The 14,357-nt window shown below is 42.4% G+C and overlaps 2 protein-coding genes across 4 annotated transcripts in view; one reads left to right on the top strand and one right to left on the bottom strand.

Annotated features, from left to right (window-relative positions):
* Positions 1 to 4,952, bottom strand: part of LOC136884155 (isatin hydrolase) — a 45,181-nt gene extending 40,229 nt beyond the window's left edge. Inside the window, exon 1 of the mRNA XM_067156196.2 lies at positions 4,780 to 4,952. Coding sequence (XP_067012297.2) covers positions 4,780 to 4,952 — 173 coding nt within the window. The remainder of the gene's footprint in view (positions 1 to 4,779) is intronic.
* A 7,405-nt stretch (positions 4,953 to 12,357) lies between these two features.
* Prp3 (pre-mRNA processing factor 3) overlaps positions 12,358 to 14,357 on the top strand; it is a 139,748-nt gene continuing 137,748 nt past the window's right edge. For 2 of the 3 annotated variants that reach the window (XM_067156481.2, XM_067156484.2), the window contains exon 1: positions 12,502 to 12,627. The gene's annotated coding sequence lies outside the window, so the exon portion shown is untranslated. The other variant, XM_067156483.2, reaches the window with a different exon arrangement.

Genomic DNA, 14,357 nt, shown 5'->3' with positions numbered 1-14,357 from the left:
TGAGGGATCCCGCCTCCATCGCCTCAAGGGCAGTGTCCTGGAGCATGAGTCTGGGGATACAACTGGGGAGAATGACTAGTACCTCGCCCAGGCGGCCTCAGCTGCTATGCTGAACAGGGCCTTGTGGGCATGGGAAGATTCGCAGGGATAGACAAAGAAGATGGAAGGAAGCGGCCATGGCCTAAGTTAGGGACCATCCCGGCATTTGCCTGAGGAGAGGTGGGAAACCACGGAAAACCACTTCGAGGACGGCTGAGGTGGGAATCGAACCCTCCTCTACTCAGTTGACCTCCCGAGGCTGAGTGGACCCCGTTCCAGCCCTCGTACCACTTTTCAAATTTCGTGGCAGAGCCGGGAATCGGACCCGGGCCTTCGGGTGTGGCAGCTAATCACACTAACCACTACACCATAGAGGCGGACATAAGGTTTAGTTAAACGAATAACAAATTAAGCTGTAATCAGTGATGTAAGGTTGATGTTCGCGGCTGCTGTGTGTTAAATACTGATAGCGAATCGCACCAATTGTATTACTATATTCGAAATAGGTCAATACATTAATTAGGGTATTTTTTCTACATTGTGCCTGCAAAATCATATTCATTGTACTTATACTTGAGTGACTGTACTTTCTTAGCATACTTTTTTTTAAAAGTTCATTACCCAGTATGTGAATTGCGACGTTTGGCAGTGATGTGTGGTCTTGAGGTAACGCACTGGAGTTCGAACCCCAGAAGGGCGCAGAATTTTTACTGAATAGCAAATGAATAGAAATTTCAGAAATAGAGTACCAAGGAAGTGAAAGGTGCATAGCGGCCAACAGGAACAACAGAGTAGAAGGTCCAAGTGTACAGTAGTGAGCATGTGATCGGTTACAACCAATCAGTAACCAGAACCGAATCTTGGATTTCTGGTCTGTTGATAAATGTAGGTCCACCTAGCTCGACAGCTGCAGTCGCTTAAGTGTGGCCAGTATCCAGTATTCGGGAGATAGTAGATTCGAAGCCCACTGTCGGCAGCCCAGAAGATGGTTTTCCGTGGTTTCCCATTTTCACACCAGGCAAATGCTGGGGCTGTACCTTAATTAAGGCCACGGCCGCTTCCTTCCCACTCCTAGCCCTTCCTTGTTCCGTCGTCGCCATAAGACCTATCTGTGTCGGTGCGACGTAAAGCAAGTAGCAAAAAAAAAAAAAAAAAAAAAAAAAAAAAAAAAAAATGTAGGTCCAAGGGCGGGCTAGGGGTCGGCCGCCGGAGCCTTTACGCCAGCTGTCTAAAATACAGGGAGGACTTTATGTCGGTTTGTTAAAAGTAGGTCGATGACCCCCTGTTGTGCGGGTTGCCTACCTCACAGGCGCCATCACCATTTTCAACTCACCCTTGAACTACTTCCTTTACTCACATCGTATTTCCTTGACATTGTCGTTTTTCAGGATAACTTAGTTCGTATTTTCTCATCCGCTATATTTCAGATACTTGCTTCTAAGTTTCTGAAGCCGTCCGTGTCGCCGCCATGACACCTTCTACTCACTTTCTTGGTACACTATTACTGAAAGTTATATAATTTACTATTCAGTAAAACCTCTCGGCCCGACCGGGAATCGAACTCAGGTGTTCTGTACTTGCACTCCAGCGCCTTACCCCGAGACTGTACTTCACTGTCGAGCAGCTACACCGAAATCATGGGTGATGAAATGCAATAAATAAAAGGCTTAATAAAATCCATTTCTACAAGCAAAGTACCGTGAATTTGATTTTGGATGCACCCTACTGTAACAATTAATGTAGCGGCGTAAAGAAATGTTAATATAATTATAAAATCGGTTGCATTATGCTTCGATATCTGTGTTTATTACCCTGCAACTTAAACCGCTAATTACAGTTTTATTCCTTTAATTAAACATTGTTCCCGTTGTTTTAATAATATGCGTGTAATTTTCCCAGTCCGCCTCTATGGTGTAGTGGTTAGTATGATTAGCTGTCACCCCCCGAGGCCCGGGTTCGATTCCCGGCTCTGCCACGAAATTTTCCCAGTCCGCCTCTATGGTATAGTGGTTAGTATGATTAGCTGTCACCCCCCGAGGCCCGGGTTCGATTCCCGGCTCTGCCACGAAGTTTGAAAAGTGGTACGAGGGCTGGAACGAAGTCCACTCAGCCTCGGGAGGTCAAATGAGTAGAGGTGGGCTCGATTCCCACGTCAGCCATCCTGGAAGTGGTTTTCCGTGGTTTCCACTTCTCTTCCAAGCAAATGCCGGAATGGTAGTTATCTTAAGGCCACGGCCGCTTCCTTCCCTCTTCCTCGTCCATCCATTGCCGTCTTCCCACCCTCCAACAGGGCCCCTGTTCAACATAGCAGGTGAGGCCGCCTGGGCGAGGTACTGGTCATCCTCTCCAGTTGTATCCCCCGACCCAGAGTCTGAAGCTCCAGGACACTGCCCTTGAGGCGGTAGAGGTGGGATCCCTCGCTCAGTCCGAGGGAAAAGCCAACCCTGGAGGGTAAACAGATTAAGAAGGGGGAAAAAAAGATAGACACTCAGCTCCGTCCGTGTTTAAGTTACGTTATCATTTGGATATTGTTGCTAATAATAATAATAGACTAATGGCGTGTGGTGCAGGTCTATCGATATCGCACGGGGTTCATTCATGATGAATTCTAACCCTGAAGACTGAACAAGTATCCAACCCCCGAGCTAAGGGAATTAACCAATCACGGTTAAAATCCTCCATCCAGCTCGGAATCGCACCCGCGATCCCTTGCAGCTCAAGTGGCCTTACGTCTGTCTGCACTTCTAACACTAGACCGCCTTCTATCCAACGCTCCATACAACAGCTAAAAGTCCAAATTTCCCCCAAACGATTAGCAAATGTAATTGAGCTCTTCGCGGTATCCTTACGGACTGACACACAAGTCTCGTCCTTGCACAGCCAGGCCGCCTCCTGTTTCTCTGCGGGATATGACGTCAACCGCTCAGAGGAGTTAATGACAGGAAGGCAGACGTCTAGCGCGCAGTCTACGGATTGCAAATTGCAGGATAACATTGTGATGCTGAATTGATTTTCGACCAACGGGACTCGAACCAGGTAACCACAATGTCAGACGATGATCATCCCCTGTCCCCCTGTGGGTGGGGGCGGCAGCGTAATAGGCAAGAAGCGACTGAAAGGGGCCAAGCATGGCTTGGCGACAACGGGGCCGTTACCTGAGTCCTGACATTGTGCCAGGCTCTTCACTTTCATCCGATCTCTGTTGGTCAACTCTTGTTGTTTTCCGACCCCGACGGTATTCTTTGGCCGATTCCTTCATCTTTCGAAGTGTCGGTTTCCTTCCGGTTTTCCCCCCTCTGAGGATGGTTGTACTTCCTCCTAATCACCACCAGCACATCGTTACTGTGGTCACATGACGCTAACCTGAACAAGTTTGTCGAGGCAAAATATGAGGCAAATACCGCCTTAAAACTATCACAGATAGTCTGTGCGAGACGGAACATTCCACGTTTCTGCAGTGTTCATCGACGCCGACTCCGGGCGGTGGGCGCAGGGGGCTACGGTGCTCGGACCCCCCTCCCCAAACAGGAGAAGAAAGAAAAAGAGGTAGTTTTTAACACTAGCAACCTGTGCATTACCAATGGTGGGCTCTGAGGAGCTCAGTAGGCCTATTCTTTATTCTAGTCACAAGTGAGGTGTATAGATATTTTGTTTCATTGTTAATTAGATCTGATTGTCCGACTCGTTGGCTGAATGGTCAGCGTACTGGCCTTCGGTTCAGAGGGTCCCGGGTTCGATTCCCGGCCGGGTCGGGGATTTTAATCGCTTCTGATTAATTCTTCTGGCTCGGGGACTGGGTATATATGTCCGTCCCAACACTCTCCTCATCATATTCACACAACATACTACACTACCAACCACCACAGAAACACGCAATAGTGCTTACATTCCTCCATAGAGGGTTGGCGTCAGGAAGGGCATCCGGTCGTAAAAACAGGGCGAAATCCACACGTGCGACGCAGTTCGCACCCGCGACCCCACAGGTGTAGGAAACGCGGCAGGAAAAGAAGAAAGAAGAAGATTAATTAGATCCGATTCATTAAAAACTTCGCCAAGATTGATTCTAGTGGTAGTTAAAGTGCTAAAGATCGCTCTAACTGTTCCCGTTTTTACATGTTTATCAGAACGTTCTTTTTTCCGTCCTGGTAAGATTAAAAAGTTACCTCAGTAGTACCCTGACGCATGAATGAGCATGCAATCATGCACGTCCATAATCAAGAAATAAAAAAATAAATCCAACCTTGAAACTGAGACGAACATTTTCATCGTCATTTTCCTACAGTTTCTGTTTCATTACTATACTAACAATAAACCCCAAATTTGAGGCAATTTACTTTTTAAAAACTGAGTTTGCTATCATTCTAAGACTATTATATCTTTTTTACCTTAAGATTTTAGAGATACAATTGGTATTCCTTCAGCTCGATCCTATTAATTCACATATATTTAAAATATAAAATCTCTTACTTTTTCATGACTAAAACACACCTTTACCTTTGTTTGTTGAAAAGGCGCCTAATAAAACAACAAGTATTGCTCGTTCAAAAACGGGTGAGTTGTACCACCCCCGCTTGGCGCCCCTCAAGGCCTTCATTGTCCCAATTACAAAAGAAATGGCGAACCCTTAACTGCTTTCTTTGTTTCAACTGCAGCCTGCGTTTCAAGTAGGGAGATTAAAATAAAATTGAGAAAATAGGAGCAAAGTGTTTTTGTAGAAAATTACATTCTAGATTGACTCACTGAGTATCGCCTATGTTGCTGGTCCTAAGCTCGCCGGGCTCGAAGGCCAGGTTCGTTCCCCAGTGGACGGTGTCGGCGTCGAGTCCTCGTCCCAGGTCGAGCGGCGCAGTTAGCGTACAGGAGAGAGCTCCTCCTAGGAGCGCGAACAGCACACAGAGCAGCGAGCAGACCATGGCGCGATATAGCGGCCGCGCGCGCCGACCTGCCTTATATAGCAGTCCCCAGTCGTACCAGCCGCGTTCACAGATTCCTCATGGTATTTGGTGTACCCGTACACAGCATTCTAGATGAAGTCATGTACACATTGTGAATAAGATTGCACGTATTAAATCAATTTTAGGCGCCTTCCCTAAACTACCATTTTATCCAACGTGAATAAAGTTATAGTCTAGACTATGTGCTATATTCCCCGACTTTAAATAACCGATTTGCATTAAATTCTGTTTACCCATTTTCTCTTCAGTCGGCAATAAACATTAAAATTCGTGAATATCTCTGTTATCAGAGGTGGTATGGGAAAAATGTGTGATAACTTTACTTGTGTGGTATTTATCTATAGAACCACTAATAACATAGAATTCTGAGAATTGTATTTTAGGGCTTCCCTTAAACTCCCTTTTCACTCAGCGCGAATTATGAACAGCGTAGATTGCAGTGCCTTACTTTACACACCGATTCTCGTTATCTTCTCTCGTGACGCGCGTACGTACAAAACTCTTATAGATTTCAAAGAAATTGGAAATTTATCGCACATCTCCTTCAGTAAATACGAGGCGTATTTTTTAAGTAAGTTCCGTTTGAAAATAACTACACAACGAAACACGTTTTTCAAACACCACATTTATTTTCCGATTCTACTTACCTACTTTAGTCCATTTTTCAACTAGCCGCCTGCTCCGATAACCAAGAGTTCTTGACCTTGATCTTGTGCTGGGACAGAGTCTGTTTGGCCTTCACCTTTACAGGCGAATGTGTGCGTGTGTGTCTCCATTCCATGCTCTGTTGCTTCGATACGAGCGTGATATGCGAAACGCATGTTTCGTCTCCCGTTACGATCTGACTCAACATGTCTTCTACTTCTTCGGCATAACGAGTCAAAATCGTCATCGAACACTCAAATCTGTACAAAAACAAACGATTCACCTGTAAAGGCCAAACAGACTCTGTTCCAGCGCAAGACCAAGACCAAGTTCAATAACTTTTTTTATGCTACTTGCTTTACGTCGCACCGACACAAATAGGTCTTATGGCGACGATGGGACAGGAAAGGACTAGGAATGGGAAGGAAGCGGCCGTGGCATTAAGTCAGGTACAGTCCCAGCATTTGCCTGGTGTGAAAATGGGAAACCACCGAAAACCATCTTCAGGGCTGCTGACAGTGGGGTTCGAACCCACTATCTCCCGGATGCGAGCTCACAGCTGCGCGCCCCTAACTACACGGCCAACTCGCCCGGTATCAATAACTCTTGGTTATCGGAGCAGGCGGCTAATGGCTATGAATAAGGTATTCAAAACTTAGTGGTAAGATACGATAAGCGTTTAAACAAACATGGCGGCTATGTTGAAAAATAGAGTTAATAACGTAGAATTTGCAAATGAATGTGGTGTTTGAAAATCGGCATTCGTTGTGTGGTTATTTTCAAAGGGCCCTTACTTAAAAAACACGGCTCGTAATACAGTCTCTTATAAACACGTATTCGTCACCAATTTGCTCTGTTTAATTACCAACTTTGTGTTCATATTATCATCTTTACTACTTTTAAAAGCTTCGTCCACTAATGTCATTCAGATCGCTGATGTCGGCCACCGCTGGTGGCTCGGGATTCAGCTGCTACCGCAAGGAACTGACACCGAACCCAGGACACTGCACCTCAGAACCAGGAAGTCAGCTCTCGGTGAGCCACTTGGTGGATGCCACCGTGGAACCAATGATGAAGTCCAGCCCCCAAGTGTCAGCTGCGTATACAATGGAAGGTGTAACATCTATAAAACGAAGCTATACTTTAAGACATTGTACTTCTGATTTCAATTAACACTTACTGTATACTCTAACCCACATACAGGTTGACTCAAAAGACCGTTAACAATTCACGAGCCGATACTTCACGGAATATTGGAGGTAGGGAGGTAATAACTGACAACACATGGTCGGCATGACATGGGGCTTTATTGACACCGAAATAAAGTACACAAGTTGGCGCTCCATACGATACACAAGCAATGATTAGCATAACAATAGAGGTTTAGGAAAGGGGATTTTCTTTACAACATGTGCTCAAAATGTCGGCCGTCATTCATAAACAATGGCTGTAGTCGAGGGACAGCACTCTACAGCATATCCGTAGGTATAGTGACAAATTGCCTTCGGATGTCGTCTTTTAGTGTCCCTAATGAGGTCAGGTGACTCCACAACCAATAATCACATGGATTGAGGTCCGAGGACCGGGGAGGCCCATCTCACGGCAGCTCCTTTTATAGCGCACACTTTCAGTAATTGTGCTCTTGTTGTGGGTGGCGGTTCTCAGTTCTCCGTCAGGATTTAGAATTTCTGTGAAGTGTGGTTGCCAAGTCTTCATCTGTGTGGTGGGTGGTTTTCTTTCCTTTCTGAGGTAAAACATGGATCTGCTGCAGCTGTGTTGGCTAATGCCTGAGCTTCATTTTCTAAATGATTTTGTGTTTCCCTTTTTGGACTGATTTGTACTTGTAGATAACATTGATGTATGTCTTGTCTGATGTAGTACCTGCACCACGTCCTGGCTTTTCGTATAGCCATCGAACCATGGCTTAGCTTTTCAATTTTTGACAGGTATTAATGATGACTGGATCATCTCTTAGGGCTATCATCCTGTTGTAGCATTTGTTGTATTAACTTGATTTCAACCTCTTTTTCTGTTTGAAGGTTAAGTTTCCTGTGCCTTTACCGGTATGGAAAATCTTTACCGCGATCAGTGCTAAATCTGGTAATGATTGGGACATGCTTTCTGAGTGTTGTAGCATATGTCGCTCATGCTACTACCATTCGCCAAAAAGTAAGTCAGCTTCTTTTCTGAGTATAAATCCAGTTTCTTCCAAGGCTTCTATTAGAATCCTACTCCTTTGTACTTCTTTATCTATATGATAGTCGGGACTGTTCACGAGATTGCGCTCATTTTAGTCCCCAGATATGTTTCTACTTCAGCATTTGGATTGAAATATAACCCTAGTTCCCGTGTGGTTTCAGTTTTTATCAATACCAATGTTTTCGGCAACCGTTCATGCCCGTTTCGATTCTATCTCATCACGATAGTTACTGTATAATAACACCGTCTTGTAGATGCGCGATAATATTTTCAGCTCTGGTTTCTTCTCCCTATAAATATCCAAGCTTTGAGTGATACTGCTTTCATCTGGGCGTTGTCCTTTGTTCCTATTATTCTTTGCCTTCCTCGTTTGACCACCTCTGTCCACTTGTGTTCTAGAGCCGGATTCTTCATAGGATCTTGGAAAGCCCGGTTTGTTCTTCTTTCTGACTCCACTGAATTTCGCACACCGTTTCCATTTCATTTCGTCGGAGGGCTACGTTGGTGGTTGAGGAGCCCGTGACTTTGCTGGTGGAAGATCAGTACGGTGATTTGCGTTAGGGATCGATGCTGATTTTATTCCTGTCTTTATAGCTTCTTGGATGACTTCCACCATCGACTGCATGATCGTCTTCATTTGCGTTGATAAGTTCTTTGTAACACTCTCTTCTACGTCGATCATGCGGAGGAGTTTCAATTTACACTCTGACCATTACCAAATACACTATAGCGAATATGTGCCACTTTGCGAGATATCGCTAAGCATTGATTGCCAACGCACCTAGCGGGAGGGCCTTGAAACTGAGTATAGTAGTATACTATACACTATGAATTATGCCAAAAGAATCAGATTCCAAGTCGTCTTTATTTAAAAAGTGGTTACAGGAGTTTTCCCACTTCACATCGGATGGTGTTTGCAGCAAAGAGGTGAGTGAAATTTGTTTTATACAGTACTTACCCCTAACGAGTTATCAATTTAGCAAAATACTCATGGCAATTTAATTGATGCCCATTATTATACGTAAAATTGAAGCTGCCTAAAAATATTTTAGAACCTATTTGAAGGTCTAATTTAGGTAGCTAAAATAACATTTTACTACCTAAAATTCCGAGGTCTAGTAATCACTATTGCATGTTCCTGTGGTGGTTGGAAGTGTAGTGTGTTGTCTGAACATGAAGAGGAACATATTGCAACAAGCACAAACACCCAGTCTCCGAGCCAGAATAATTAATTAGACGCGATTAAAATCCCCGATCTAGCCGGGAATCGAATCTGGGACCTTCTGAACCGAAGCTATCAACACTGACCATCTAGCTAAGCATTCGTACAAAACGAATTCGTCATTGAGTTTCGTTATTTCTATCGGTATCAACATTCAACTTTCGCAGTAGAACAAAGCAAAAATCATTATTTAGTTTCATTATTTCTATCAATTTTAACATCAGCTTTTGTAGTTTCTATCTCGCCGCCTGATGTTTAAGGTCGGGCCGTAAGGTGCGCCACTGTCAATATGTCTCTCAGCTTAATACGGGAGAATACGGAAGTGTCCAATATTGTGTATAGTCCTATAGTATATTTGGTATAACCAAGTGAGCGTGCAGATTTTCCGTTTTATTACGCAAAGATCACCCTTCGTCAGCCCACCATGGCAGTATTCACATTCAACTGCGTCTTCCTTATTATTAAATTTCTTGTTAAAACTGCTGCATTGAACTAAGTTGGTTATTTCCTCATTGACCATTGCTGTGATTTTTCCAAATTTCACGCTGGATACAGAACCAATATTTTTTCTCGATGTACTCGGGTATTTTTGTCCATAATGTTTCGCGGGATACTGGAGTAGACTGTTTCTCTCGGATAGTTAGGTATTAGATAAATATGGCTGTTGTCTTTCTTTGTTCAGTCCGGGTCTGTATTTGTATCTTTTAACGCACTTTTTAAATACTCCCTCCCCGACTCGCAGTGTGGCAAGGCAGAGTTTGCGCTGCCAGCGCTATCTAAATGAAGTACAGGGATGGCGAACATGACTTGTGCGACACGCTGCACGACATGTAAGGTTAAAAATCTAACAATACAGCCTATTTATCATTACGCTTTAATAGAGAAGTATATCTAAATTAATTCTATGGCCATACTTTTACAAATTGCACTAGGTTAAAGCAAAAATATGCCGTATTCTTAAAAGTTACCTGTTATTTTAAATATAATTTTCAAGTGATGTTTGCAAAATAAAATCATGAAACATTCAGTCGAATGAATTTATATGTAATGCAATCTAATACTTAAATGAAGGTAAATGAGTTTCGTGATTATTTTAAAGGGAAATAATCGATGGCATAGTACCGTTAGAGAGTAAAAAGTAATAAACGAAACCTTAACTGACACGTTGGTCTGTAAAGGTTTGCCATCCCTGCTCTATAGTGTATTTCGAATCACTTCGATTTCACCTCTTTGGCAAGTCCCACGGTGACTGAGTCAATGATCATATGACAGAAGCTGAAGAATTGACAATGACAAGTCACGATGGTTCGGTTGCCTACTATGATTATTTATTATTATTATTTTTCCAAATTTCCCTTATCCACCATTTTAGATATGATATTGCATTATTACAACGACCAGTGACTGGGTAAATCGCAATGCGAAGCTGCAATAAACAAAATAAGTAGAAGTACTCTGCGTTCACAAAATACGACTCCGGGTAGAGTTGGAGTAGAGTAGAGTATCGCGGAGTAACTGGTGAGGTTAACTCTGAGTAACGGTATTTCATGAACGCTTGGAGTGAATACAAAGTAACAGAATATTACTAATCAATTAAGGAAGGTTTTACCATAACCTCATTTGCGAGGAATTTAATGTCTAATTTCCAGGCGAGTTTCTTCATAGCAGCGTGCTATATGCGTTATTACTACTTTCCTCACCAAGTTGTGCCTTAAAACAGTATCCATTATTCTTTACCTCGTAGGAACAATCTGATTACATTGGTGATGAATACCAATACATCGGCTCCGTACTGGTGCACGATAAGCCATTTAGGACAACTAATTCTAAAGATTATGTTGTTAACAACTACGACGAAACTGAATTTAAACATAATTTCCGATTGCCGGGATCAGCATTCGAACATCTACTCAGAGTCATTGGCTCTAAACTTTCTAAATCCAAAATCGGGGAACGAGGAAGACCATTGCAAGACCCACGAAAAAACTTCTGGTTGTAATTTGGCTCTTAGCACCTGATTCGTACAGATCCGTTTCGCGAGAGTTATAAATGCACTGTGTGGTAATTCTGATCATTTAATTAAAATATAAAAAAGTTACGTATTATACATTTACCAAGGAAATCTCATAAAGTTGTGGTTAATAAATCAGCTGATCATTCATAACATGGGTATTATAAAAAATTCAATCGTGTTATTTCCGCCGATTATTAAAATTGGTACGGTACCTATTTTTCCCGTTTTAAACGAAAATATCCCTTTCTTTGTTCAATACATAACGCCCTTCTTTGTCAATAACTAGAAAATAATTTGAATTCATTGCCATGTCAATATACTCGCAGTTAATATTTTTTCATCGCCACCAATGAATGCATTACTGCGCATGTCGAGTTAAATCTACTCACCTATTTACGCAGAGTAAAAAGAGTATACTCTGAGTTAACTCGAATACTTTTTCTGAACGCCTTGTAGAGTTAACTTTTACTTTTGAGAACGGATAGGGTTAACTCCGAGTTTACTCGGAGTTGGAGAGTAGTATTTTGTGAACGCAACCCTAGTTCTTCTTCAGCATCATCTTCTTCTTCTCCCTGATATTTGATTGGGTTCGGTATTTAACTAACACCCAGTTCCAATACTGTATGAATGAAACACTTCCGAACACTCAGAAACACTTATGGTGACTAATAAACTCTTTATCTCACAGAATATGTTAAAGCTGGTAAAACTGTGAACTTCTTGGCTATTATCATGTATGGATTGGACCGTAGTAAGTGGAAGTATTGCACTATTCAGAAAGTACTTTAGTACAATAATCACTGGTATGGGTGAAAATCTACCTCTTGTGGGTGTATATATAGACTTACGAGTAAGCACGTGGACACAAGGTACTATATCTTCACGCCGAAGTGACCCATCTTGAGTCTTGCTACTTTGACATACGAGAACGGGTCTACAATTGGGAAGGACAGAGACATGGGCGCCCGCAGGATCTTTTCCAGGGGGGGGGGGCACATTAACAATTTTCTTGAATATAAAAACCAATATAACGTCAGCAACATTAAATTGTTTACAGAAACTTCCAGTTATAACATATGCTAGCTGACTGTCAGTAATTTCAGTTTATGAAATAATCTAGTATGATATTAAACAATTGAACATCAACATCTTTAGAATTCCAGGGGGGGGGGCAAGTGCAAGTGCCCCCCCCCCCCCTTGCCCACCCTTGCGGGCGCCCATGGACAGAGAATATAACTGAACAACTAAAGGATCTAGTATTAAGGATGGGATAACACAAATAGAGGGTTGTAATGTAGATATTGCTCAATGTATAATGAAAACTTACCAAGAACGTGTGTTATTACGAACGACGTGTTACCCTAAACCTTACCTACCAAAACTCATTCTCTTTGCCCACCACTACCACAGTCTATGTTTGTATATGTTTTATCTTTGATACTCTTTGTATTATGGTGGAAGATTTACTTCGTTCATGTAATTGCACTTGATTCATTTAACTTGTTATTTGTTTTCAACCAGAGAAATTATTTTCATATTCACTGAGTGATTTTGTAAGTATTTTATTAAGCTGTGGTGATGCTATTTGTTGGTAATAGGTGCAGTAAAAAGTGAACAGGAAGATCAGATTTTAGTTTATTTACCTTTACCTCCTGAGTTTTGGTTAGTTTGAAAACTTAAAAGAGTCGTATTTGATTTGTATTACTTCATTGATGGATTGGATGTTTGAAAAATAGGGGATTTTTTCCAGCTTGCTTCATCTACAGTCACATAACGCCTTTATTAACCCGTACACACATCGTATTGCTCGTGGCTTCTGTTTATCGAGACAGACTTTCTTTAATAATGTGTGTATATTGTGAGATCGTTGTATGTGCGTATTATTTTGCTTTTCTTTTGGTAACATAGATAAATTGAATCTGGCTTGGGCTGTCTGTTGTCGAATGAAGTTACTTATTCCGACATTGAGGTTAGGGTCTTATCACCCTGTGGGCGGGGGCGGTAGAATAACACCCACGGTATTCCATGCCTGTCGTAAGAGGCGGCTAAAAGGGGCCCGAAGGGCTCTGAACTTTGGAGCGTGGGTTGGCGACCACAGGGCCCTCAGCTGAGTCCTGGCATTGCTTCCACTTACTTGTGCCAGGCTCCTCACTTTCATATCTTATATCGACCTCCCTCGGTCAAACCTTGTTCTCTTCAGACCCCGACGGTATTATGTATGGAGGCCTAGGGAGTCTTTCATTTTCATGCCCTTTGTGGTCCTTGTCTTCCTTTGGCCGATGCATTCATTTTTTGAAGTGTCGGACCCGTTCCATTTTTTTCTTTTTGATTAGTGTTGCCTAGCTGTACTTCCTCTTAAAACAATAATCACCACAACCACTACTTAGGGTAATAGTAAAACCCTCTGACAGGAATTCGAAGTTGCAATAGACCAGAAGATCACAGCATATAGAGGCGATATTCTAAAGAGCTAGGTTTGTTCATAAATTAGACTCTCAGTATTTTCTGTCTTGTACTCCATGTATATATTTTCATGCGGATATTCTCGGATAAATCTTCTCTTAAGTAGTTTACAGAAGAGAGCTTAAGAATGCAACACGGTGTGGTTCACAGGACATCGCAGGGTCAGGGTAGTGACACCTATATTGGGTAAGGATTATAACGTGACAGATTATGAGATACGTCTGGTTAGTGTCAGGACCATTGGGGTGGGGGCAAGCAGAGAGGGGTCGCCCCAAGGTTTTAGCTGCAAAGCGATTAGTATCCCCCGTGACAGTATTGTCTATTGACAGGACCATTGGTTTGTGAAAACACTATTGGCTAGTGAGAAGAACATGAAAGCATATGAGATCTGCACATCCTGTGTTGTGGCAGTGGACTAAACTTCAGTTAATGAAAACATTGATTTCCCCACAAGGTGCTGCTGTTAGGAAAATGTGGATTCATTATTCTATGGTTGGCACACTGTTAATGCACTTATGATCAACTAAATAGTCCGTAAATTTTACTTTTTGACTAGTTAATATAATTATGTCAGTGAGAGTGGCGTACGGATGACTCGTCACTTTTGAATTCTGTGCTTTCATTATTTTCATGGAATGTGGTCAAATGATGGCTTCATGACAGAGATTGACAGTGTCGGTTTTAATTTTTCTATAGGAGCACAAATACTTTTAAGGGTGTGTTGATGGGTCTGTGGCAAGCATAAAGAAATGATCTCCCCTCACATCTACTTTAGGTATCATTTTATATCCTTTTTGCATGATTTTCACTTTGCTAGAAA

This window comes from Anabrus simplex, chromosome 12, assembly GCF_040414725.1.
Source record: "Anabrus simplex isolate iqAnaSimp1 chromosome 12, ASM4041472v1, whole genome shotgun sequence".
Lineage (NCBI taxonomy): Eukaryota > Metazoa > Arthropoda > Insecta > Orthoptera > Tettigoniidae > Anabrus > Anabrus simplex.
Note: the sequence above shows the minus strand (reverse complement) of the source record. Positions and strands in the feature narration are given on the sequence as shown.